This window comes from Branchiostoma lanceolatum, chromosome 7, assembly GCF_035083965.1.
Source record: "Branchiostoma lanceolatum isolate klBraLanc5 chromosome 7, klBraLanc5.hap2, whole genome shotgun sequence".
Classification (NCBI taxonomy): Eukaryota; Metazoa; Chordata; class Leptocardii; order Amphioxiformes; family Branchiostomatidae; genus Branchiostoma; species Branchiostoma lanceolatum.
The window spans coordinates 17,005,621-17,033,076 of NC_089728.1; the positions used below are offsets into that span (position 1 = coordinate 17,005,621).

A 27,456-nucleotide genomic window follows, 5' to 3' on the forward strand; every position below is an offset into this window, starting at 1 on the left:
TACGAAATCAATTTTATTTTCCTTTTTGATATAAAATGAAGTATGTAAAGGTTACATAAATCTATACAGCTAAGCAAATATATTTTCAAAAGTTATTATATTATGTCATTATTCTAAAGATAATTTTAAAGATTTTCTCCTTATAAGAATCCCCCCGTGAAATTGTAGCTAATGATTCGCACCGTTCTATGTGCAGAGGAAGAAGAGAGGGAAAGCCTTTGTTGTTGTTGATGCTCATGTCTCACACTTTCCGAGACTCTGCACAGCTCAACGATGTCAGTAGCGTTCGTCTCGCACCGCCAGCGGCCTAAGGAATGGCCCAACCAGGCGTCTATCCAAAAGGTACGGTAAACGTCACGCTAGTGATACCCTAAAACGATCAAAAAGGGACGAATTTTGGGTGGTTTTCCTACTCGATGCGCCATGGTCGAAAATTCGTTTTCATATGTGTTGATGAAATAGACATGAAAACAATGGATTTCATGTCCACGTGTTGTTCTGTAGTGGTTTCTGTAATTAAGGGATCTTGTATTTCGCGCCACGGAAGACTATTTGACTTGTCACATGCTCGTGAGATTTGTTTAGTGCCCCCTAATTTGAAGAGGGGGCATTGTTAATTTATGGGCGCCTACGGTTGTGCATGAATAGCATGTTATCAGGAATATCACTGGTGCACTTAGCTTTGGGCCATTCACTCAGCTCGACTATTGGATTCGTAAATGGCGCGTGTAAAGTGTGTGTCATTGATACATGTGCTTGAAATATGCATGTTGGGATTTCAAACATCTATATCATATTATATATTTTCAGTAGTGAACACAAAAGCTCTCAAACCGTATTAGATTACATGCTACTACTAGCACTGTTTTGAATATAAGTGATCAAATATTAGCGATGATGACATTTAAGCGGTTGACTAGTGACCGTTAAATTAGCTGAAATTAAGTTACAGTTAACGAATCAAGAATTACAGTAGCATGCAAATTACAAGTTGAACATGAGTATTTCAAGCCCTGCGTGTTAACTAGGCACACAGATGCGGTTTCTTTTGTTCAGATCACAAAATCAACCAAAATTAGATAGTCATATATCATAAATCTTTAGCACACTGAAGTAGCCATTTGGCACCCAATTCCCTATATTGGTTACAGAGTTAGGCAGCAGGGAGAAGGTTTAATAACATTTTTCTTCTTTTCTTCACATACATGTAGCTCTTGATAAAGCAACATCTTCCATCAGAATGTAACTTTCAAAGATGAAGACGTTTAATATGAAGACCTGGAACCTGGCTATGCTCCCTATGCAACACATTTTCTTTCTATCTTTTCAGTTGTTGGATGAGAACAACCAACTGATCCAATGTATTGTGGACTACCAGAACAAAGGCAAGGCTGCAGAGTGTGCCCAGTAAGTATCTCAACATGTCTTTGTTGCCTCAGTATACAGATGTTTTGTTTTCGGCTTAAATTGGAGAAGATCTGCTACCTTACCAAAGACTCTACTCTTAATTTTTATGTTCTGTGCTCTTGTATGTGTTTGAATTCACTGTCAGTTGAGTGACAGAAAGTGAATGGGAAAATGGCATCACGGCAAAGGTCAGACTTGCAGAAGAGACCAGAACTCCAGAAGTAAAGTTTATTGTTAATAAAACTAGTCTTTTATCAGCCGCGACAGACATCCGGGTCATGGGGTCAATGGAAGAGGCTACTTATTCACGGACAGATATTGTTTGGGCCTGTATGATGTATGTATGTCTTACCTTGAAAAAATTAAACACAATGTTTTCTCTTCTTTTCCCCCATTTTCAATGAGTTATGTTATCAAATAGAGGACTAACATGTATTTTCACACATAGAGTTGTTCACCTTGATTAACAGTTTATTTTCTATTTTAGTCACTGGTGTGACCTTTTTCTTAATTATCCTAACAGTCCACAAATTTACATGTACCTGACAGTTGTGACATATTCATATTCTGAATGAACAGATTGATGTTACGCAATTGCGGCTGGGTATTTTCACAATAAAAGTCACCTGTGGATGTGTTATCAGTCCCACAGGTGTATCAACAATCCTTCACTCCCATGTACATGTACATTGGGCCCAGCAAGTAAATTTTATCAATGGATTTTATCGATCGCATAGATATTTGCCTGATTGAAAAATCATCCCCCTGGCCCAAAAACAGTGATGGTCCACATGACAAGAAAATAACAGAAATGTGAGGAAATGTTGTGTGGCAGCCTTGAATGTATTGTACACATGGTAGAACTAGAAGTGACACTAGTGAGGTAGCCATAAATTGTCTTTGTCTTTTGATAAGTGAAACTAGTTCTGTAGTTGTAGAAGTGACATCACTAGTGTGGTAGCCTTGACGTCAGTCTACTGTAGTTGTAGTGATACTAATAAGCTACCACACTAGTGTCACTTTCTGTACTTCTTAAATACAGGAATGAAACACTTGTTAGCTGTGATATCATGTTTTGTCACATAAATTCTTGTTACAACATTTATGGTCTCGCAAAAACCTAGGCATCTTGCATTTTTTTCCCCATGTCTTTTGTTTGCACTCTCACATTACATTTGAAGTCAACAGGGGATGTTATCCATAGAATTTATTTGCTGTGGCCTTATATTATTACAGGTACCAACAGATTCTCCACAGGAACCTGGTGTACTTGGCAACAATAGCAGACTCTAACATGAACCTACAGTCACTTCTACAGGTCAGATAGTGGACAATTTTATGTACTGCCATACCCCTTTGTACTAAATTGTAGTCGTTATGTAAATCTGTGTATGGATGTCCAAGTTCTCATTAACAAGTGAAGTTTCCCTTTTGCATGTACTATTCAATATCTATTAATTATTTCAGCTGTTGCAAATACTGTATGTTATGTTGATGTGTTGTAATTTTGTGCAAAAACATTACTCTCCAAGCAGAGGTTATTAGGATCAGACTTGTTTTTGACCTCTTTTCCGGTGTTTTGTCCTGCTTTTCTATTTTGTCAGGTTTTCTTTCTGTCAACCAGCCAAACTGTTTTTGTCAGACAAAAAAGAAAACCTGACAAAACAGAAAGCAGGTCAAAAACATAGAAAATGACATTAAAAACAAGCCTGAACCTAACCTCTGCTTGGATTCTTAGTTGGAAAGTTGTCATCATTGCTTAGCTTGCAGTTTTTCCAGTGGGTGATAGGTGTCCTCACTGAGCTTGTCTTATGTCCATAGACACCGAACCAGAACCCTTCACCAAATCCTGGAGGCATGCCGCCATCTTCCATGAACGGACCACCCCCTCCTGCCTCCCAGGGGGGTAACATGGGCCCCCAGGGGCCCATGCCTCCTCCGCAGGGGGGTGAAATGTCAGGGAACCAGGGGGGACCACCCATGATACCCCCCTCCTCTACACCAGGACCGGTATCTTCAGCCAGTAACAACTTTATGTCAGGTAATGTATGCGCATATTGAATGACCTAAGGGGGAGGGATAGAGACTTTTTTCAGATTCAGCAAACTGAGATTTCATATAGACTTCTGATTATGATAGAAAATGGTCTGTTTAAAGGATTGAAAAAATATTTTTCTCTGATTGTTTGTACATTTAGTAAGTAATCTACTGTATATTTGTTGTCCCGTTATGGAAAAGCTTTCTATAAGATTAAACTTAACATGTGATTATGATCTTACACATATTTATGATTTGGACTCATCCAGGTAATAACCAGGGGCCAAATCACAACCAACCAAGCCAAATGCCACCAGCTAGTAGCTATGGCAACCAGCCAGGGTACAACCCACCCATGTCAACCTCCAACCAACAACCAATGATGAACCAGCAGGGTATGAATAATTATAACCGTGGACCAATGGGACAAGCTCCTCCAACTGGTATGTGCCTTATATGGAGGTCCTATGTATAATGTATGCATGTGTGTGGTGCACCTGTGGTGTATGGATGAAAGATATGTTAATGAGCAGTGGTTTGGAGCAATGTGATTGGCTGGTGGTGATAAATAGGTTTCCCTGTTAGTGGACACATGTGGTCTGGGGTTTTTGTCAGAATTTGTGGCAACATTTAGCCTGGGTGTCATCCTTTTTAGCTTTACTCCACTCTCTCTGTAGCTACGAGAGCAACCAAGAGAATGGAGTAAAGCTTAAAAGGATGGCACCCAGGCTAGGCAAAATTTGGATTGCAACCATAATTTGTATTCTGGCCCTACAAACTTTCATTTCTTCAAGTTTTAGACACGTTTTGTTCTCTTGATCCTTATGTTTGCAATCCAAGTGGTGGGCAAGTTCTTTTCTACTTCTACATTCTTTTATATTCTTCACTAGAATAGCTTATTTCTGAGACAATCATTTTTTTGTTGATTCCCTTTTGATTGATTTATGATATGATTCTATAATTATAGATCTTAGTATCTTACACATTCTCTAGATTTCAATATTTCTGTTATTCTCTATTGTTTTTTTGGAATTTTCTCTCCATTCTTTTGTTTTATCGAGCTCTTTCTTTTCCTTCTTTCCTCTAATTTCTCTATCCTTCCTTTATCCTTTTTTCCATTTAAATCATTAAGTCTGATAATCTTTCTTTTTGGCTACACCTCTGGGGTGTAGCCTCTTTCTCTGTAATTCCCGTCTACTCTCCAAGCAGAGGTTGGGCTTATTTCAGGCGTTTTGTCAGCCTTTTTATTTTGTCAGTTTTTCTTGGTGTATTACAATGTATGTATCACATTTATTGTATTCACTTATACAGAATGTAGGTCAATATACACCAAGAAAAACTGACGAAATAGAAACCCGACAAAACGCCTAAAAAGACGTCCAAAACAAGCTGGAGAGTAATATTCCCCCCTCCCCCCTACGTAGACTAGTCTCTTGTGTTTGCTAGACTTGCATGTAATTTGAGTTGTGCCCACCTTCCCACCCAGCCACAAAGCCAAACCCCAGCTCACAGCCAGGCTTACCGCCCCAGTCTGTGTCCGTGGGGAGCACGGGTCACCTACAGCAGGCTGTGGGCAACGTTTTGGGCAAGTTGATAAGGATGCCGCCCGCTCACAGAGTTACCAACGGGCAGCAAGGTGTGTACCGAGCACCGACTAGTCGTCATGTTGTACTTATAGCTGCAGGGCTTGAAATACGTCTTATTTTAAAAATTTTTGCCAGGCTATTACATGTAGGTAGCCGTGCGTCAGGGCGTCTTTTGGATGCCTTACACTAAGAAAACAAAGAAATTACATGCCCTCCTTTTTCAGGGGACACCCTATTTACATGTGTACCCCACACACACTGCGACTGTTTTTTTTCTAACAGACACTGGGATAGCATGAAAATTGATTGGCATGCAAAGCTACCAGGTAATTGTTAATCCATAGAGCCCATTTGGAAAGCCCCCCAATTCTTGAAAGCCCTTTCTATATCCTAGCTAAAAGACTGATTTCTGTGCTTTTGATTCACGATACTGAGCCTGCGTTCTTTTGCCTTGCCAAATTGCAATCTCAAATGATTTCCTACAAATTGCGGATGTGTATTTCAAGCCCTGTTGGTAAGAGGAAGGGAACGAATGCAGAAGTGTGTGATGTTCCCCGAGATATTTTGTACTTCACCATGATTTTTGTTTCTTGAATAGAATATATATTTTATGTTTATGAGGTTTGCTTTTCGGAAAAAAAAGTGTTCACCGGATGGATACTGATCCTACTAACCGCAACTGCTAATATGTTGACGTTGTGGCTTATGTGGTAGGATTGTTAATTCACCCGATGCTTCATTAATCATTTATTTCCTGCAAAAAGTTGATAACCAAGAAATTAAATTGGTGTGGCCTTTATTGGTGTGTGCGTGTGTTTGTGTGCATGCAGTATGTGAATTTTTGTGTGTGAGTGTGTATGCGTGTGTGTCAGTGTGTGTTTGCGTGCATGTGTCTGTCTATGTAAATGTGTTTGTGTGTATCGGTGTGTGTGCGCATGCACATTTCTGTGTATGTGTCTGTCTGTGTGTATCGGTGTGTTATGTGCGTACGTGCGTGCATGTGTGTATCGGTGTGTTGTGTGCGTACGCGCGTTCATGTTTCTGTGTGTGTGTCTGTCCTTGTCTGTGGCAAGAGAAGTTGTAACTTGCAAAAGTATGCATGAGCATTTTTTCCTCTTCATTTATTGATGCCTACTTTGTAAATGTTTTTCCAGCGGAACTGGTAAGACTGGGGTTTTGGACAATGCACACAGCATAGTCTATGGTACATGTGTAACTGCCTGTTGTGCTTCGGCCACTGTGGTTTGGCAAATTGGCAGACTACTTTGTTCATCGTGATAGCCATGTTCTCTCAGCCAACTAATTAATATGTATAGAAATATGAAGCACTTTTCAGGAGTTATACTCAGCTTGGGCTGCATATTTTTCTGTTTGTACCATGGCAGTATACCACATTATCAGGGACCCAGAGTATAGCACTTTTAATACATCATTTAAAAACAACTATAATCCAATAGCTGTACAATATTAAGAACATGTGCATGACATGTACATGTAGTAGGGTAAAGTCATGAACTAGAGAAAGTCATGACAAAGTCATGACAATCTGGGAATGTAAGATATTTGGGAATGAAAAATCAAAACCAGAGGTCCCACTGCAGTACTGTAACAAGTCACTAGGGGGCAAAAAGCTAATCATTTCTTTGACAGGACATGTGATTGCATTGTACAATGGCAATACTCACTTCAATGCAAGGGAGTGAAGGCTAGTTTGTCGGTGTATTTCTGCAGTGCAGTTTCTGTATGTTTTACTAGAGGGCTCTCCTCACCAACTGATCTTATTTTAATTTGTAAATCATAGTAAGGAGTAAGATTCAGAAGTACAGTGTATTCATGACCAATCATCATGCCATATCTCCACCAGTCTCACAACAACAACCAATGGGAGGCCAAGGTGTAAACACCTTCAGTCCACCCCCGGGACAGCAACCAATGGGGAGCCAGAATAGTTACAGCATTAGAGGACCAATGGGACATTCCTCCCCAAATGGCATGAACCAAGGTGTGTTAAGGGGTAGAGGGGCATAAGCAGGTCATCATTTCAGCGCAATATGGATATTTTCAAACTATAGAAATGAGGGATTATTGTTATTGATAGTAATTGGTATAAGGAACATTATTTTGAACATTTTTATGCTTCGTTGTGTCCTCATATTTCTATATCTACCTACCCCCCCTCTTCCTTCAAATGTACCGATTCTCAGAGTTAGAAAAGATACCAACTTTTCTTTTACTTTGATCAATCAATCAATCAATCAATCAGTCAACCAATCATCTGCTAGCATGAAGTGTTGATGAAAATACAAAATATGTTCTGCAATAAGATGCATTGGATTTGTAGATTTCAGGATTTAAAAAAGAGATAATGGTAATAGAAGAAAATTGATTTCTGAAAATACATACTATTAAATTTAACCTTCTCCCTGCTGCCTAACACTGTAACTAGTAGAGAATGGGGTGCCACACGGCTACTTCAGTGTGCTAAAGGTTAAGCTTTACTGAACAGAGTGATCAGGAATATAATTGATGCAGGTGTTATAAATTGTAATTGTTGTTATATGTGTATGGATATGATGGAAATGTTATGATGAATTGTGTGGTCTCTTCTTCAGTGAGATACATGTATTTGAACAGAATGCACATGGAAGGAAGTGCACAAAAATTGTGAGGGAATGTTGTTGTGGTCATCTCTGTCCACATGTAGAGTAGTAAAATGTATACAATCTCCATTCTACCGTAGTCATGCCCACATCACAACCGCAGCCAATGGGAAACCAGGGTGGTAACACATTCGGTTCACCCCAGCAGCCAATGGGGAACCAGAATAGTTACAGTAGGGGACCAATGGCACAAGGACCTCCCAACAATATGCAGAATATGCAGCAAGGTATTTTTACGATACATGTGAAGTGGTTGGGAAATGTGTGTAAAATTTTGATGATGGGAATATTAATTACGAGCCATGGAACAATTCATTTTCTACATTATTGTGTAATGGTGTATTTTGGCATCGAGTGTTTCGTATTACCGATTTGTGACTTTTGTAATTGTGAGAGTGTATCAATTTTACAAAGTGTATAATTTATGCATAGTGTTTTGAGTCCACTATCAAGGCAAGTTAGTTGTTTGTGATGGTCTATATTTAGAACAATTGAAAATAATGGATGATTGTTATGTGTTTGTCAAGGAAAGGGCTTTGAAGTCACGAGTCACAAGCATTTCTTGGAGATCATAAAAGGTATTAGTCTGATGACTGCAGTAAAAACTAAGAGTAAGAGCCCTTGGTGTTGGCGGTTCGATTTTCTAGTAACATTTTAAAAATCTTTTTCAACTAACGGGGTAAAGATGGTAATATTCCCACACCATAACCATTTACAAAATGTTGATATTACTTCTCATTGAAAGGGTTAGGGTGGGTGTTAAAATATTAAGTCTAAAATGTTTGTTTCTTATGCACATTAATGACTTCAGAATCATGTCATCATTGGACAATACAAAGTCTATAGCTACAAGCTAAGGATGTTCTTCTAGGTAATTATGCAGGATGGCTTATCTCCAAGCAGATGTTTGGGAGGCTAAATCGTTACATTGTATGTTTTCCTCGCTGCCCTTTTCTGTGTCAAAACTCGAGGTGGTTTAACACAAAACAGGCAGCTATAGGAAAACGTAACAATTAAGCCTCCCCAATATCTTGGTGTTAGAGAATGGCTGAAATACTTGTCAGATGTAAAGTTAGGTTGATATTCACAGGAACTTTTTCAGGTAGCGTTTCCGTGTTCAAGGTTGTAGAGTTAGGCAGTTGAACGATATTCCATGTACATGTACATCTTATGTATATCATATGTACACTCAAATACACAGCAATGCATAGAGGGGACCACAACATGTTTTGAGTGATGATAGAATGCATGCTGTAGGTGTTGGTTGGTTGGTTGGTTGGTTGGTTGGTTGGTTGGTTGGTTGGTTGGTTGGTTGGTTGGTGGTTGTGTGTGGTTGGTGGGTGGTTGTGTTGGTTAGATGTTTAATTGGTTTGTTGGTGGGTTTGTTTGTTCGTGGGTTGTGTGGGTGGGTTGTTTGGTTTTTGGTTGATTGGTTGGTTGGTTAGATGTTTGGTTGGTTGGTTAGGTGGGTGTGGTGCATGGTTACTTGGTTGTGTAATGTTTGTGAATTTCAAAGTGAATGAAACACTTCAACATGGATGTATGGAACGTTATGACACTATCTTCTTCAATTTACATGTATATGGTTTATAGTTACTACTATTTTGTCTCAATTTTCTTGTTCCTTATCTCTGATTAAGAGTCCATCTGGACAGCCCTCAGACTATCTACTCATCCACTGGAACTAGACATTGTGGAGACTTCCATAAATAGAGAAAAAGATACTGTAATATAATGTAATGTACATGTAAGCCAGTTCTATATATAGTCAGTGGTAAAATGTAATAGACTGCCGTGAGGCTTTTTTTAAATCATCCTTCATCTAGCTACTTTTAAAGGTTACTACAACTAACTGTAACAGTTAAAAGTGTACAGCTTATGCTAATTAACAGCTTTGTGAAACTTGATGAAATTGTATTCAGCTAAATAATATATCTCCTTTTTTTTTTTACATTTTGCCCGGAAATTGGAATAGAAATGGACGTGGGCCATAAACGTTAATTGAAACTGAAACATTGTGTGATAAAACGTTGCGGTCAAGGTTAATAGACAAGCTTCACCTCGCTTTGAACAGCCTTTTCATTATTGATATTTTACGGTCAGTAGGCTGCCTCGAAGGATTTTAGTACAAATACGTACTGAAGTACTGTAAATGCAGAAATGTTCGCAGTTTTCGTGGTGAACTCTTCAGCGCGAACTTGAAAAACCATTGCAGAACTTTTTGCCCACCTGTAACTGTACCGCTAGCGCTAATGTGAACTTAAAACCACGGCGAACACTTCATTTTCTCCCTACCGCGAAATAAAAACCACGCAAACTTAAATGCATTTACAGTATAATAGCTCCATAAAATGGCATCACGTTTTTGTGGTTGATACTTGGTATTCCCTGGTAGAGCCTGTTGTTGCAGCAATCCAATTTTCATGGAGCAAGTCACTTTTATGTCCGAGCTATTTTAAACATCTGTGTAATGATCTAGATGAGCCAATAACTACATGGTTATTCATAGTCACCTTTCAGTGAAGTGTCGTGTGATAGGAATAAAACAGGAAATTGTGGGAATCCTGGAAGGATGATTTATTAGAAGGGTCTAGCTTGATTGAATCAAGGATCTTTGCCATTGGTTGGACTCTGGGTAGTCTGGATGGAGGACCAATATAGAGCCCTGGATAAAGGACTCACAGTAGCGTCTGTGTGGCATAGCATCTGGCTATGAACTAATAAGACCCAGGTTCAATCCCCAGTGGAGTACCCAGACATGTCTGGACATGTACCCAGACGTTGTGCCCTTGGGAAAGGCACTTAAAACATATTTCCATGTGTCCTAAGCCCAACAGTAGGGTTTGGGTTGGCGTTAGGAAGGGCATCCAGCCGTAAAAACTCTTGGTTAAAAAAAAGACTTGCACTTGATGAGGACTTCTGGGGCACCCCCATCCATGTGCAAGCAAACAAAAGACGTAAAATTGGAGAGAGGGATAGTGAGAGTTTAATGGGTACCTCACTGGACTGAAGCACGTTGGTGGCCTCGCTGCGACCTACATTAGATTTGTATTACCCTTGACTTTATAATAGGAGTATCATACAAAACATATACAAGTATGACTAAAAAGACAACAAAACGCACAAAGCATGAAAGATTTTTTTTTTTATCGATAAAATTCGTTTAGCGCTCTGTCAAATCGCTTGTCTTCAGCGAGGTCGCCAACGTGCCGCGCCTTTGGTGAGATACTCGCTTTTGTGTTAAACAAAATAGGACTGAGGGGACATATTCCTTTGTATGACTTGTCCATACAAAAGTTATTGCAAAAGGTGATGGTGAGTTGATAATAGACTTTCACCCCAATTTCTTTACAGTAAATTTTCCCACCGACACATGTAACCCCAAATTTGCCCCTACCGCATCAAACCATTTTACTAAAATATGGTGTCATCTTAAAATTGCTCTTGGCAATTCTCCCAAATTGCCGGTAAAAGCTGCAGCAACCTTCAACTTTGCAGGTTCATTATATGCACACAAAAAAGTTGCCACTATTCAAATGATACTTTAAGAATGTGGCCAAATTATAGCATTTAACCACAACTTGTATGGCATAGTCCTGGTGAAGTAAATTGCTAGTTGGGATTATTATACCTGGAATGATGCACCCTGTCAGGAAAAAGAAGGAGAGATTGTTACAAACCTAATAGATCCCTTTGGAGGTCTATCCGAAGGTTAAGGTCACATCCTACATGTACCATGTACAATGTAGTTTGACTTTAGGGCAGTCTATTTTCGCAGAAAGCCATCATCGTAATACCACGAAATTAGATCGACTTTGACAGTGTCATGGTCAGGTCTTCTTCAGTGTGAAGGTTCAAGGTTTCTTAAGACTGGTGTTGTTTTGATGAAGATGGTAGTGGGGAGGGGAGGGACGTTGTGTGGTGGAAAAGAAGTGTATACCGAAATAGGAATTCCGAATGGAAGGGCTATATAATGAAAGTTGTCTAATCTTCTTTTTCCTTATCTCTAATAGATATATATGGCTTGATTTGAGGATGATTAAGCAGTTTTAAGCCCCACGGCACGTTTGCGGCCTCCCTGCATCCTACATGTATATTGGCTATGCGTTACTCTTGACTTTATACATGTAATGGAAATGTTATGCCAAAAGTACAAGTATGACTAAAAAGACAACAAAACACACAAAGCGTTTTTCATCCATGAAATTCGTTGAGCGCTCTGTCAAATCACCCTGTAGCAGCAAGGTTTACAATGTGCCACAAGTCCAATGAGATAAGGGCTTTAGTCTGTGTCCCTGATACTGTTAAAAAAATCTCAACTGTCTTATTAGAGGCTGCTAAAAACTTTTACCTCATTTATCTGTACCTCTTTTACAATTTACAAATGGTTTGATGATTCTACTGGTACGTTGATGAAAGTTAGACATCCAGGTAATACATGTAAGACACGTCAAAAATAGTTACTCAAGCAACTGGATAAAATTTTGAAACAGACGTTTCAGATAGCATCCGCTATTGAACCATCTGAAATTGTCTTTACTTCATTAACTTATCTACATGTATTCAGAAGTTTGGTATAAAAACCTAGTTCTACCAGATCTGTCCTTAGTCACTGCGGATGCGCTATCTGAAACGTCTGACTTTTTCAGAATTTTATCCAGTTGCTTGAGTAACTATTTTTGGCAAATTCTACTGGTTATCAACTTCAATCTGCATCATTCTTACTAATTCTAACCCATCCTTACCAAACATCCAATTATTTAGGAAAAATCTTACATATCCTCGTGTTACTGATGGTGCGTACTTTCCAGCTGTTAAAAGGCTCTCCAAAAGAGAACAATGGAATACTTGAATGTACTTGTCAATGAGGATAATGAACAGATGGGGATCGTTCCTTTGACACGTGTGGGGTTTGATTCCCATGCAAGTGTTGAACCTGGTTCTGATGATTGATGATGGAGTAATGACGCTCACCGAGCCTCTTCGCCTAATCTGTAAGACTCAAAAGTGTGCCCAAAAAGACACTCTCGGATTTGGCGCACTGATGTACCAACATCTGCACATTTGCCACCAAAAGCACCGAAAAAACATTTCTGAAAGTACTGTAAAATGCATTTGAGTTTGCGTGGTTGTAATTTCGTGATAGGAAGAAAGGTAGGGAGAAAATGGAGACTGTTCACGGTGGTTTTGATTTCACGTTTGAGACAATAGTAGACAAGGGGGTAGGAGGGCAAAAAAATTGCGGTGGTTTCAAGTTAAGTTCGCAGTGAAGAGCTTGCTACGAAAATCTCGAGGCTCAGCATAAAACCACCAAGAACATTTCTGCATTTACAGTACTTAAAAGAGTACTTGGCACTTAGCAGTGGCTGATATTACGTGCACTGTATGGACATGTTTTTCGATACAGTAATGGTGGCTACAGATGTTTTCAAGTTGATTATGGGCACATCCTTGGCTAGTGTAAGAACAACTCCAAATGATGAATCGGTTTTCGTTGTTCTGGTTAGTGTGTATAGTGATGAAGAACTGCCTACAGTTGTAATATGTTCTCCTGATGCTATGCCAGGGTAGTGGGCTGGCACCTATCATGTTTGCCATGTGTTAAGTGCTGCATACATGTAAGTATTGTAACTACTGTAAGCCTCGAACCTTAACAGGACTGGACCTAACATTCAGGTTGAAGTAAAAAAAAAACTAAATGTCTGGAAACAAGTCCGGACTCTCGCTTATAGTCTCCTTTTTGTTCTAAACCATCTTAAACCTTCCTTTTTTTTTGCGCTGGAAAAATATGAAAACATTGCTGTTTTTGTGTTTAGAACTGAACTTTTGTGTTACAACTGTAAGTACTGATTGTACATGTATATAATTTTGCTTGACTTGTATAGTTTTCAAATTGCATGTAAAATTTATGCCAATTTGCAATTTAGCATGTATTACACTCAGGAAAAAAACTATTTTTAGCACACATATACACATGTATGTAATGAGTTCAGGTCCAGACTGATAAGTCCGAACCTGAACCAGAAACTCTGGATCTGAATCCGGACCTGAACCTGAACACGGGTTTAGGTATGCAGCACTAGCCGTGTGCGTATAGGTTTTGGCCAACTTCCATCCTCCCACACATACATGTAGACAGACTGGCTCCTTTAGACAGATTATCAAGATTTGCAAGAATGATTGTACCTGGTTACCAGTTCAAAGGCATACAAGTTGCTTTAAGCAAGGAGGTTTTATATAGAACCTCCTTGCTTTAAGCCATACATTGTTTTTTAATGCATAACCGGAAAAACGACTCCGTATATCTGCCAGTATATCTGCCCTTTGGTGTAACACACCAGCTTCGCAGGCACGAGGCACGACAGCAGCAGTGGTTAAATTACACTGTCACACCTAGCCTTTGCTATTTAGCTGTAAGCGTTGTTTTAAGCGATGCCCCTACAATGAGTTCACTCTACCATTATACTATTTATAGTAGCTTTAGGGGAAAAAAAATTTTTGGAAACCCCAATCCTGGGTGCTCTGGTACTTAAAGCTTTACCATATCTTGGTCTTACCTGAGCTAGTATTAGATACTCAGCAAACTAATAATACCAGTTTTGTAAGACTCAAACTCTGTGTGACTAGACTGATTCGTTTGATTCACTCACACTGGGACGGTCTTATCGATAATTGTGGTGGGTTCTTTAATGTTCTCAAGGTGTGACTTTCCTCAAACATGGGACCTCAGAGAACCAACAAATTTAATTGGTGCTGCAGCTGACTGAGCTTATCTGATAGACAATAATGGTCGAAGGATGCAGCAACAGCTGTTTTTGTTTTCGATTGTTTGCATGTAGGAATGCCTCCACAAGGAATGCCACAGTCGCAAGCCCAGCAGCAACCCCCCACGTCACAGTACAACATGGTACAGTCCGGTCCCCCCCAGGGCGGGGGGTATAACTCCCAGCAACCTCCCATGAGCCAGCAGAGCATGATGGGTAATCAGCCGCCCCCCAGCAGCCAACCCAACGGCATGATGGGACAGCGACAGATGCCACCACAGTACCAAAGGCCCCCCCAGCAGCAAGGTACCCCCCCTGTCTGACGTTTATACAAACATAATATCTAAATCAACAGATAAGTAATCTTCATCATGTTTTAATGTGTTGTTTACTTAATATGATAATAACTATACATGTACATGATAACTGAAAATAAAGACACTTGTCAGAAACATTGGTTATTAGCTTAACTTCCTATTTCAGAATGTTTTAGAAACAAAAACAAATTCTCTATAATTGGCAAGTTAAGTTGACTCACTGATCACATTGCATAATACATGCAGTTTCTTTGACAGCTATTACACAACAAAAGTGATCATTAGCTTAAATTTCTATATCAGGCAAGTTAAATTGACTCTCTGAACGCATTATGTACAATGTAATACAGGCAGTTTCTTTGACAGCTATCACAGAACAAATTAAGTGATTTTTAACTAAATGATATTAGTTTCTATAGTCAAATGAATCAAAATGTTTTTGGAAACAAAAACAAATTATCTATAATTGGCAAGCTCAATTGACTCTCTGAATACATTACAAAATACAGGCAGCTTCTTTGACAGCTATTACCATCTAATAAAAGTGATTATTAACTACATTTGTAAATGATAAGTTTTTATGATTAAATGAATCAGAATTATTAATGTTTTGAAAACAAACACAAATTATGTTTAATTGGCAAGCTCAATTGACTCTGAATGCATTACAATAATACAGGCAGTTTCTTTGACAGCTATTACTCGGTAACAGAACAAAGTGATTATTTTCCATTTCAGAATATTTTAGAAACGAAAACAAATCACTTATAATTGCAAGTTTATTGGATACTCATTTAATGAGTATCCAATAAACTTGCAATTATAAGTGATTATAAGTGATTTGTTTTATGAGTCATTATGTAAAATAGTCAGCATTGTTTGCAGCTATTACACATTCAAAAATGATCATATAAATTCTAACTAATCTAAGTATCTGTGGGACTTATTATTTCTTAGTTCATGGAGAATGTTTTTGGAATACCACAGAAAGTTTTTTTACCGGTTACAAACACATGTTTCACCATTCTATTAGTCAAAACTCGGTGAGTGAACTACCAATGTAACAAATTGGAACCATTTAGCTAATTATAACAGTCCTGTTGTGCAAAATTTAAGTGTACCTACCCATACTTTTAGTTTTAATGTATGATTAAGATAAATAGACTGAACAACTTGTTTTCAGCAAGTCTTACAGAAATTTATTGAACTTTTACTGGTTAAACCACTATAGTCAAAACTTATTGAACCACCAAACAAATTATTTGAGTAACAGACTTACAGTGCAAGATTTGAGTCTACAAAGCCATACTTTTAGTTGTAATGCTAAATGAAGATTAGATAAACTGAACAACTTTTCGGAAAGTAAAGCAAAAAGGGATTGAACTTTTCCTGGGTAAGCCACGTGCACTAAAGTCAAAACTACAGTGACTGTCATTGAACTAACAGTAACAAATTGGGCTGTCTTGAAGCGCAAGATTTGAGTCTACAAATCCATACTTTTAGGCGTAATGCAAAATGAGGATAGATCAACTGAACAACTTGTTTTCGGAATTTAGTAACACAAAAAGGCACTGAACTTTTCCTGGGTAAACCATAAACTCATAACAGTCCCTGAACTACAAGTAACAAATTGGCCTCATTCATCCAACTGTCTTGAAGTGAAAGATTTTAGTCTACAAATCCATACTTTAGCTGTAATGCTAGATGAAGATGAATAGACTGAGCATGTTTTTGGAAAGTATCACAGAATGAGAAAGGCATTGAACATTTACTGGTTAAAGTTAAACCACTAAAATCAAAACTCAAAACAATCCTTGAAATACCAGTAACAAATTGGGCTCATTCATCCAACTCTTTGAGTCTACAAATCCATATTTTTAGTTGTAATGCCAAATGAAGATGAATAGACTGAACATGTTTTCGGAAAGTATCACAGAAAGGCATTGAACTTTAACTGGTCAAAGTTAAAACCATTAAAATCAAAACTCAAAACAGTCCTTGAACTACCAATAACAAATTGGGCTCATATTCATCCAACTGTCTTGAAGCGCAAGATTTGAGTCTCTATACAAATCCATACTTTTAGTTGTAGTGCTAAATGAAGATAATAGATTGAACATGTTTTCAGAAAGTATCACAGAAAGGCATGGAACTTTTACCTGTTAAAGTTAACTTAAACCATTAAAGTCAAACTTATAAAAGTCATTGAACTACCAATTGAAAGTGACAAATTGGACGCATTCATCTAACTGTCTTGAAGTGCAAGATTTGAGTCTCTATACAAATCCATACTTTCAGTTGTTTAAGTGCTAAATGAAGATAAATAGACTGAACCAGTGTTATCAGTATCACAAAAAGGCATTGAACCCGGGTAAGCCACTAAATGTCAAAACTCATAACAGTCATTAATAAAACCAAATTGAAAATTACAAATTGGGCTCATTCATCTTACTATCTAAAAAATATGTGAGTCTACAAAGCCATACTTTTACTTGTAACGCTAATTGAAGATAAATGTAGCAAAGAGAGGCTTGGGGCTATATTCGCACACAAGTCATATTTTAAATTAAAATCAATAACGTTATGGGAAAAGATTGATTAAATAGAATGTCTTGGAGTTTTGGCACTAGAGTTTCATTCATCATGATCAAAATATTTTATTAACTGTACACTTAGAATACATAATTCTTCTCTTGGTTGAGACTTATGTTTGTAAATACAATAATTCTCCAAAAGCAAAGATGTCACATGTTTGAATGCCTGCTCAAATATCTAAAAAAAGTAAATTTAAAGCAGTTATCTTATTATTAGAAGGGCACTGTTTTTTTTCAAAGGGAGTACATTTGTACACCTTTGCAAGGGATTAGAATAGAATTTCCATTGTATTTCATTTATATCTTGTTGTCAGCATTATTTCCTATACTACTTCTATGTATTTCAAGGCTGTGAAGGATAGATGTGTTTTTGCTTTATTTTGACATTGCCATTCTTGTAACAGTAGATTTAGTAATATTATTTTAGTTTTATGTGTGCTCATCCGAATCTTCCTTTTAGATTTTTGATTGATTTTGGAAACAAATGCATTGTTTATAATTGTTATGCGCAACTTGTACAAGTGTACCCATTTGAATCCAGATCAATGTTATTTTTGAAGCCTGGTTGGTGGAAAATGCATGATTGCTTTAAATTTATGCGCATACTGATTATGTTCTGTTTCTTGGTCCCCTCTTGTTGTGTTTCTATGATTGATTTTGGAGGATGTTTTTCAGATGTAGGACCCCTTCCTTTTCACCTATCCAAGGACAGTTCCAACAATTACCATGGAATAAAAGAAGAATAGAATGAAAATCGAGATAATCTATTTCTCAAGAAGACCTTACTGACAGAAATGAAATTGTTCCTGTTGAAGATAGGAATCCTTTTTGTCCTCTCCGCATGGAAAATTGTTGGAACAGCCCAGAATTGTACCTGCATAAATGGCCTTTGACCTTTTTCAGGCTTTACGTCACTTCTGAGGGAAAAGTACACATCTTACATCTTTGATCTAAAATTTGGACCCTCAAATTGAACATGCCGAAAATCCTGTACAGTCAAACTTGTGCAAGTGACCACTTCTACATAAGGGAACGCCTGAACAACATGACCACTTTTTGGCTGTTCCGTAGATATATTTTTATCCTCGTTGACACAGGCATGAAACCTGTCTATTATTAGTATTATGAGTGACCACCTATCCACATAGACCAGATTGTATGAGTGGTCTTCTTGGGCACTTTGGCTGTATTACAGTAACTTACTGTTCTTTGGAAATGTCTCCATGATCATAAAGCAGGGCTCGAAATACCACCTTCACCAGTTTAATGTACAATGTAGTACGTGTATGTAGCAAATTTCCCAGGCCTACCTTGAACATTGTTTATGAACTGAAATGCAAACTTTAAGAAAATGAACAGTGCAATGGCAACGGTAGAATTTGTTTGGTAAAGTCAAGTTAATATTTGATAAATCATTGTTACCTGCATCAGTGAAGGTACTCAGAAAAGCGTATTTCGAGCCCTGCATTGTGTCACAGCTAACATGTATTGGAACCCCTCAGCAGTGGTTACCCTTTAACTGTAGCAAGCACCTTTCACACTTCTTTGCATTCTGCCGTCTTCTTGTACCATACTTAACTTTTGATTTCAATTCTTTCACGCTTGAGTTTTTCCCTGTTTCTGCCTGGTCTTCGAATCGTATCCAATAAGCTTCATTTGATGATCTACTGTGATTTTTTTTCACATCTCAAACGATAACAGGTTGCTAAGCAAATGTAACTGAGCTTGGCGGTTTTATGGTACAAAGCGTGGATTTTCAGTGTGTGTGGTATGTGATAGGTAAACATCAGGCTATTAGCTAGCAGGGCGTCAGGGCGTCTTTTGGACGCCCTACACTAAGAAAACAAAGAAATTCCATGTAGATGCCCTCCTTTTTCAGGGGACAGCCAGAGGACCCCCTGTTTCCCTGGTAATTCCACGCCCCTCATACACAGTGCAACTGTTGTTTTTTCCTCATACTGTACCATAGACTGGGACAGCATGAAAATTGACATTCAAAACTAGTGAGTAATTGTTAATCCCTAAAGCCAATTTTGGGAAGTCTGGTCCCCACAAGTTTTGGATGCCCTTTCTACATGTTGTATGAATCTTAGCTAAAAGCCTGGTACTCACGAAAGGATGACGAAGAAGAAGTACTAAATGTGTTCACTTTTGTTTTTGGTGACAGGTTATGACTCGTATGATCAGTACGGGCCCGTGCCAGGGCCCAACCAGCCGGACTATTACAGTAGTCCTCAGGACCAGCCACAATTCAATAACCAACAGGACATGGGACAGTATTATCACGATGGTGGTATGTGTCTCACTGCCGGTCTTGCTTGCAGTGCACAATGCTTGAAGCCTCTGTCACACATAGCCGACCATGGCCTCCCGACCTTTTCCAGACCACGGTTGGGAGTTGAGCCTGTCACACATAGCCGACCATGGCCTCCCGACCTTCTCGAAACCACGGTTGGGAGTTGAGCCTGTCACACATAGCCGACTATGGCCTCCCGACCTTCTCCAGACCACGGTTGGGAGTTCAGCCTGTTACACATAGCTGACCATGGCCTCCCGACCTTCTCCAGACCATGGTTGGGAGTTAGTCATGAGCAAGGTCATCTGTGGTTCAGCAAGGTTATGTACTAGTCTCTAAAAACTGTCTGCGCCAGCCAACTGTAAATTTTGAAAAATTCAAGTAAAGTCATTTGATAGAATCAGGGGTGTAAAGCATTAAGATGATCTAAGTTAAGATGGCTTCCAGGCTACTTCCGAACCAGCACCAACCTTGGTTGAGCAGAGGTCTGGGGCAAAGTCATGGGAAGGCCCTAAAGGTGTGACGGGGGCTTTACAGGAGACTTGCTACCTTCTGATTGACCATGCACGCTCTCAGGGGCACACTGCCTGCCTTCTATCACATGATTATAAGACACCTTAGATGGTTCACCTAACTTTTAATAACAGTCAGCTAGTCCAACTTTACCAAATGTATCAGATTTTTGAATTGGTTTGCAAAATAATGCACATATAGCCCAAACTGTTTAAAGAATAATGCTACTGCAGGCAGAATATTTTAAATGTTCAGTTCTACAAAAAAAGTTTTAAAAACTCAGAAAGCTTGAAAATTTAATGTAATGTTTGAAAAACTAACATCAATTTGCAGTGTCCCTCAATTACAGTATAATTTGAACTGTCAATTTTGAAACTCCCTTGCTCCCTTTGGAAACTTAGAGTGGTAAAAGAATTAATTTGTGTAACACTAATCATTATGTGGCATGTCTCTAACCTTTATAATTAGGGTAGATAACTGCAATATTTTACCTAATTATTTTAGTGCTGACCAAGCATAAAAATACTTTTTATTTTAAACTTTGAATTTGCCTTTTATATTCACCTGTCAAAAGTCTGCATGCTACAGACCTAGGACTGAGCTTTAACTATAAGAATTCTTCTTAAGTCCTTTCCCTCTTTCTTGAGGAATCTTAAACCCTTCCTTCTTTTCTGAAGTTAGTTTTCCAGTCCTGGTTCACACATAGAGTTTGCGTCAAACAAATTGTTTCTTCTTAGGCTGTCCTTGAAAAATTGGTGTGCCATTTTAGCCTGTGTTGTATGGACAGGGATTTAAACCCATCTCGAAGTTAAAATCAACCTGGGACCCGGCAAAAAATAGACGCCTTAGCTAATTGTGAAAAATATCTGTACCTGGAAGTCAACCTTGACAAATTTATGGCTTCAGAGCCCAGCCAGGGATACACCCCCTACGGGCACCGGTGAAAATTTGACCGTAGCATACCTCTAAATCAAAGCTAAGTTGGACTGATTGATTTTCAGTCCCAGGTGCATGGTACGAAAGGCTATCTGCAAAAGGCTATAATTCCTGTGAAGGTCACCAGCTACTCTCTGTGTAATTGTGTGGTGTATTTTTACAGCTGTGACCTACCCCAGGTCAGACCAATAAGAAGATTATGTTCTGGAAAAATAAAAAGTCCTATTATGGACATATCCTTTCAACCACACAATTGTAGAAACTGTAAACGTAGCTTGGTGATATTTCTTCAATCATACAAAAAATCAGCCACAATTTGAAACTGACACACAAAAAAGCCTACTGGCCAGATATTGATTAAAACCATGGGGATAAATGCATGGCATCTGGCACCAAATATTTCATACAAGTACGAAACCTGCTACGAAAAATACAAATTTGATTTTAGTGGCCCGAGAATGGAGACAAAGTCCCAACGGTATGCTCCTAAATCGTTAAAGTGGCGATGCATGTAATAGTCTGGTCTGCCTGATACTGATAGCATGGCCCATAGGACAGGTGTTGGGAGGACAAGTCAGCTTGAACGCTAAAGGTTTCTACAAGAAACGCCTTGACATTTACAGCATGGATCTTACCACTGAAGCGAATCAAAAGGAAAGAACTGCCTATTGCCTGGGCGTCTTATGTAACGCTTGAATAGTAACGGAGGGATTACTTTTGGAACGAATGGCAATTTTCATGCTGTACGGTCAACCCTGTCTAATTGATGCCATGGAGAGATTTGTTTCCGCACCAGAATTTTGATACGAGCTGTCCATCATGTAACGTGAATATGAAAATGATAATTATTGCTCAACAACATAGAAAAGAATTTTTTGACACTTCTATTTCTATTACAAATTTTCAATGTTTCTATTACAAATTTTTTATGTATCATTCTGTAGCAATATGGAAACTTTGTTCTTATAATTTTTGACACAGACTTTTGATTATGATGGACAGCTTTCAAAATTGATCAACATTCATTATTAGCACGTGGAAGGTCTTGACTGACCTGCCACGTTGCAATGTAGCTTGGAACAGAAACGTTTTTCCATTTCAGTCATGTTCGTTTCCAGGCTTACGCTTCGTCGTGTTGAGATTTTGACAACAGGAATCCGTACAAAGTCGAAGAAGAGAACAAAGAGCCTCAAGTGTACATTTCATAAAACATTCTTGTTTCAGGAATTCATGAACTTTGACCCTCCCACCTACCTTGCCTTGGGCAAGTTCTGATGTATATATACTTTCTTCACTAAATGTGACTTTTGTTTGTTCATTTCAGTTCTAATGAATATGGTGTGCCTGTCTTTTGTGACTTTTTGACCCTCTGTTAGTGTGAGACACAGGCTTTTCTTCACATTGTTTTTCTTTCTGTTTGCCGCCCTTTTTTTTGTGCAGTGTGATTGGTGGAAAGGTACCACACAGGTGGTGTGGGGGTTGTTTGCATATTTAGTAGCCCACTTCAGGCTGTACTAAGTGCCTGTTTTTTTGTGTTCCTTTCCGTGTGTCTAGGACAACAGCCATATGGCCAGCAACAGCCGAACTACCCACAGCAGACGCCATCGCAACCACCACAACAACAACAGTACCCAAACCAGAGTCAGGCACCTGGTTATAACCAGCAAGGACAGCCTGGGTACGGGACCCCTCCTCAACAGAACTATGGACAACAGGGCCCACCGCAGAATCAATATGGCAACTTTCCTCAAGCTCCTGGTCCCCAGGGACAGGGGCAGCAAAGGTTCCAGCCCTACCCCCGCCCTCCCGCGCAGCAGCCTCCCCCACCCCAGGGATATGGTGGTTTTAACCAGGGGTACCAGCAAGGTTATCAGGGCTAGAGGTCAATAAGGCCTGAGGAAAAAAATGTTGTGTTTCTGGTTAGGGTCCTGAAAAGATTAGGGTCGGTAGGTAGGGATTCGCTTTTTTCTTTTCAGTTTTCGCCCAACTAGATCCAACAAATATGATTTAACAACTTAAAACTTGAATGCACAGGACACTGGTATTTTCATTTCAACATGATGTAATTCTACAGGTATATGCTGTACAGGCACAAGTATAATTTGATAAAATGAACCAAGAAGTACAATGTTCACTTCACATTCCGACATCAACTGTTCGAAGTCTTAATCTGTTCAGAGATTATAAAATACAGGAAGTCTGTAAGAAAATTTGTATGACTACTTGGATTCTATTATGAATTTTCATCGCTCAGATGTCAGATCAAAAATATGATGTCCCATACCTGTCCAGTGGTCGACGGAAAAAAGGCTAGGATAGGCAGATTGATTTTTTAGTTGGTCGGATAACCGGAAACACAGCATTTTTTCCTAGGCCTAATGAATTGCCACCATAATATAAATCTACACATACCAAGCTGTAAAGGTACTTCCCAGTTTTCATCTTTGTTTGACATCTATCTCCACCTGCTAAGTCTGACGGAAGGATGAAACTTTTCCTGGAAAGTGCTAAATTAGATTGTTTCATTCTGTTAAATCTAATTTTCTGGAATTTTTGTTCTTATGGTCAAAGTGTCAATGAAACAACATGTATCAAAAACAGCCTTTATGTAATTATGGGAGGCAGAATGAAAAGGAAAATGACTTCTCTTGGGTTCACAGAAGAGGCTGTGAAAAAACACCACTGTTCCATGCAAAGTATATGACAGCCTTGTGGAGAAATCAAACTGTTAGCGAACTCAAAAAGTTAGACTCTCCAGAATTTTTGACTGAGGGGCAAAATGTGCCACCAAAGATGGCATTATACCTATATTGCACTAAGGGCTTATTACAGGCTCACACCAACCTGAGCCTCACTTTGGTGCATGACCCCGAGCTGACCCGGGAAATTCAAAATGGCTGCCGTAATTGGCAAGAGGTCTATTGTTCAGTCCTCTTCACCTATCTGACCCAATCTCTCAAGACATGGGACTAAATGCATGTGTGATGTCAGCGATGGGTCAAAGGTTAAAGTTTATTGGAAGTCAAAATTGTAACTCATTTTCTGGCGTTACGCTTGCATTGAGTCTTGTATTCAGAATGATTGGGTCATTTAACTGACAAGGACAGCAATTCAGTCAAAAATTCTGGCTAGTCCAGTCTTTTTTAGTTGGGTAACATTTTAATTGCTCCATAATGCAATTTCCTGAGATGAATTTTCATTCTTATATAACAGCCTCACTGCTGCCATGAAGCACAGACATGGTTGTAAGGATTTGACGTTATTTGTATATACGGCATTGTTCGAGTACAGCCATTCAACACAAGCTGAAACATAGCATGTTTCACTCAAGAAAATCCTCTAAAAATGTACATGTTAAATCTGAGATTCAGACATGTAGCCATCTACCAAAGGAACCGATTGATGTTGATTAGTACTTCAAGGATTTGGTATTTAGTGTTTGTAGTATATTGTTTCGAACCATGGCTGTTAAAGGCTTGGGTCTGTGATTTGTTTAAATATATACCCACAGATATAAGTTTGGTATGACTGTGGTATTATACAACAGATGATTTATTTTTGTGTTTGAAATTGGAGGGTATACTTCTGAGTTGAAAATTTCATGAAGCAAGTTAGGTTATGTTGTACCATGATAAAGCCGGCGTCAAAAAGCAGGAAAGTAGCTCATCCCATGAGCCTACAATCTCTAAATGACAATTTTGGCGGCAATGCGGACGGTGTTCTATGACTGCACAATAGACAAATTGCACTACAGATTTTGCTCAAACTATATATCTATGTCATTGCGGAAAAAAATAGAACATGTTCGCACGGTGTTCTCCGAACCCAGAGGAAGCGGGTGTTCGATTACAATCTGACCGATTTAGGACTGTTTGCGAGCGAAATCCTTCCTGTGGCGAAACCAGTTTGTGTGGTTCAAGTTCGTGTTTTGTTAGAGATTACTGAGCCTCATCCAATGTGATAGAGCAGATTTTGATGCGAATGATATTCTCAGCTCTCTTTCAAAATTTGCCGCCCTTCTGTCGATCAAGAAATTCAGCTAAAGTTTGCAGACAGTTTGACGCTGGCTTCAGCGACAAACTTTTAAATGACGTAGCACAACATTCCAGTCTATAGTCCCAACAAGTAGAAATATTATAGCTTTCTGCACCAAGTGGTGAAATTTGTTCCACTAGATACTTTTCTGTTGAAGAACGCCATACCAGCTCCACCTTTGATTCATTGCTTTTGTAAAGATTTATTTATTGAACAGTATTGCCCAAATGCACAATGTAGATAATGTGAAGAACCAACCCTTTGTTTACATGTACACATACATTTCGATGCATCATCGAACATAGATGTTATAAATATTATAGCAGTGATTAGCCCTGTATACCAGAACATTTGCCCCCAGACTAGTATAGCCTGGAATCCAGCCTTTGGCCAAAGCTAGCAAGGCTGGACTCCAGGCTAGACCAGTAAACACTTAACATTGTTTCGTCCCATGGATTGTGAATGTTTAAAGCGGGTATTTCACTGGATTGTGGCACGTTGGCGTCCTCGCTGTGACATTAATTGGATTTGTGTTACCCTTGACTTTATGATTAGAATATGGTGCAGAAGTATGACTTAAAAAACAAAACAGTCAAAGCGTAAAAAGATTTATCGATAAGGCCACACCAATTTAATTTCTTGGTTAACGGATTTTTTTAAAAAATTTAGCCAAAAAAAAATCATGAAAACAGAAGGCTGGGGTGAAAACTTGCACCTGACCCTGTTCACTCCCTGAAATTGTGTGCACCAAAGTACAAACTTTCCTCTTCGATTCTGTTTTCCAATCTAGCATTTTTTGACAAATTTTGTTAACCAAGAAATTAAAATGGTGTGGCCTTATCGATAAATTTGTTGAGCGCTTGGTCAAGTTACTTGGTCGCAGCTTCAGTGAGATACCTGCAAAAGAGATACAGGATCCGAATTAGGGGTGGGGGATAGCATTTTGTGGTGTTGAGAATCTCTTGTTACACCCCCATCTCTGTATCACTATTGGTATACATATATGACTACATCAAAGCATTGTGTTCAATGTAGTCATTTATTATGAATACACAAAGATGTAAGAATTAAAATTTAGGATTCCGATGAACTTGGTCAAAGGAATTACAGGTTGGAGGCTTTTTTTGTAGATTTTGTTGCTCTGGATATCTCAAACCCTTCTTCACAGCCATTCCATGTTGCATTGTTTGTGTAGTATTGAGTTTTATCATCAATAAAACACAAGTATTTTTGAAGAAATGCATGTGTGTGTTTTTGAAATGTTTCCTTTAAGAATTCCTTGATCCAGATGTCTAAACTTAAGGTTTCTTCAGGTAACAGTCCTTCAATTTTTTTATATCTAGACTTAATCCTTGTACCTAGATTTGGCATAAGGTTTGGGTGTTTGGCCCAGAACCCAAAGGTCCTGACATGCCACGCGTTCCAATACCGTGCCCTGGACACAGTAGACACGCAGTGGATAACAACCTGTTTCCAAAAAACAAACAAAAATTAGGCCATACGTACAAAGCAGCTGCTAAATGATACAAAACCAAAATAATATACTATACATATATATATTCTTGCAAATTGTTGCACAAAAAACAATAGCTTTAAGTCAAAAGAAACTCTTACAAAAAACAACGAAATCGTTCGAAACGCAAAAGAAGTCATTGATTGTTTGAACTTGAGAGAAGTTTATCTGTTATAGGTTAGCAATTTTATTATCATGAAAAAGGAGTTTGACGTTTTATTTCAAAACGTTTCTTCAGAGCAATGATGTACATAAAAACAAACAGAAGATAATGTTTTCTGGTACTTTTATGAATTTGTTATGATAACCTCACAGATATTCATAATTTCATTTGTTAGCGATTGTTGATGGTAGTACATGTAGATTCATTATCTAAAAGTCAATCGCCTTGACATATGCGTACGTAATCAGCGCACGCAGCAATCAAAGAACAATTAGCTCACACGTTCTTCTCTATTGGAGTCAGATGTAGTTTTGAGAGCCCACTCGTATCACGAGGAAGGGCACGGGGAGCCTGCTAGCTACGTTGGTGACGCACGTATACTTGAAGATGAAAGTACGTAGCAACGGCATACTGCGGGAAAAACAGTCTTCATAACAAAGCTCTTACTAGTAAGAGTCACTTATCGCAAACACGTACAACGGTGATTGTAAAGTTTTCTGGCTTGCCGGCTGTAGTAACAGTTCTCTATCCCAATTTTAGTCAGATTGTCAGAAAACCAGGCCACCCCAGCTTCTGCTTGGAGATTACAGATTTCATCCGAAAATAATAGAACATAGGATATTAGAGATTCTTTT

The 27,456-nt window shown here is 38.7% G+C and overlaps 1 protein-coding gene across 7 annotated transcripts; it reads left to right on the forward strand.

The window, feature by feature from the left end:
• Positions 1 to 173: 173 nt before the first annotated feature.
• On the forward strand, positions 174 to 26,384 carry LOC136437942 (protein SSXT-like). 7 transcript variants are annotated; one of them, XM_066432533.1, is made up of 12 exons: positions 175 to 342; positions 1,331 to 1,407; positions 2,644 to 2,725; positions 3,229 to 3,448; positions 3,714 to 3,887; positions 4,931 to 5,080; positions 6,895 to 7,032; positions 7,771 to 7,917; positions 8,218 to 8,268; positions 14,530 to 14,760; positions 19,533 to 19,658; positions 22,665 to 26,384. In XM_066432533.1, exons 1-12 carry the CDS (start codon positions 274 to 276, stop codon positions 22,988 to 22,990), a joined length of 1,791 nt encoding a protein of 596 aa, XP_066288630.1. In that variant the 5' UTR covers positions 175 to 273; the 3' UTR covers positions 22,991 to 26,384. The 7 variants fall into 7 exon arrangements, with proteins under 7 accessions (XP_066288633.1, XP_066288634.1, XP_066288635.1 ...); XM_066432536.1 differs by lacking the exon at positions 6,895 to 7,032 and having other exon boundaries at positions 174 to 342; XM_066432537.1 differs by lacking the exon at positions 4,931 to 5,080 and having other exon boundaries at positions 174 to 342.
• The last annotated feature ends 1,072 nt before the right edge of the window (positions 26,385 to 27,456 follow it).

Bases quoted from the DNA above. Each gene is read 5' to 3' on its own strand.
- LOC136437942 (XM_066432533.1), top strand. From the start codon at position 274: ATGTCAGTAGCGTTCGTCTCGCACCGCCAGCGGCCTAAGGAATGGCCC. The intron at 1,408-2,643 runs GTAAGTATCTCA...ATATTATTACAG, and splicing joins AAGGCTGCAGAGTGTGCCCA to GTACCAACAGATTCTCCACA. The intron at 7,033-7,770 runs GTGTGTTAAGGG...ATTCTACCGTAG, and splicing joins CCCAAATGGCATGAACCAAG to TCATGCCCACATCACAACCG.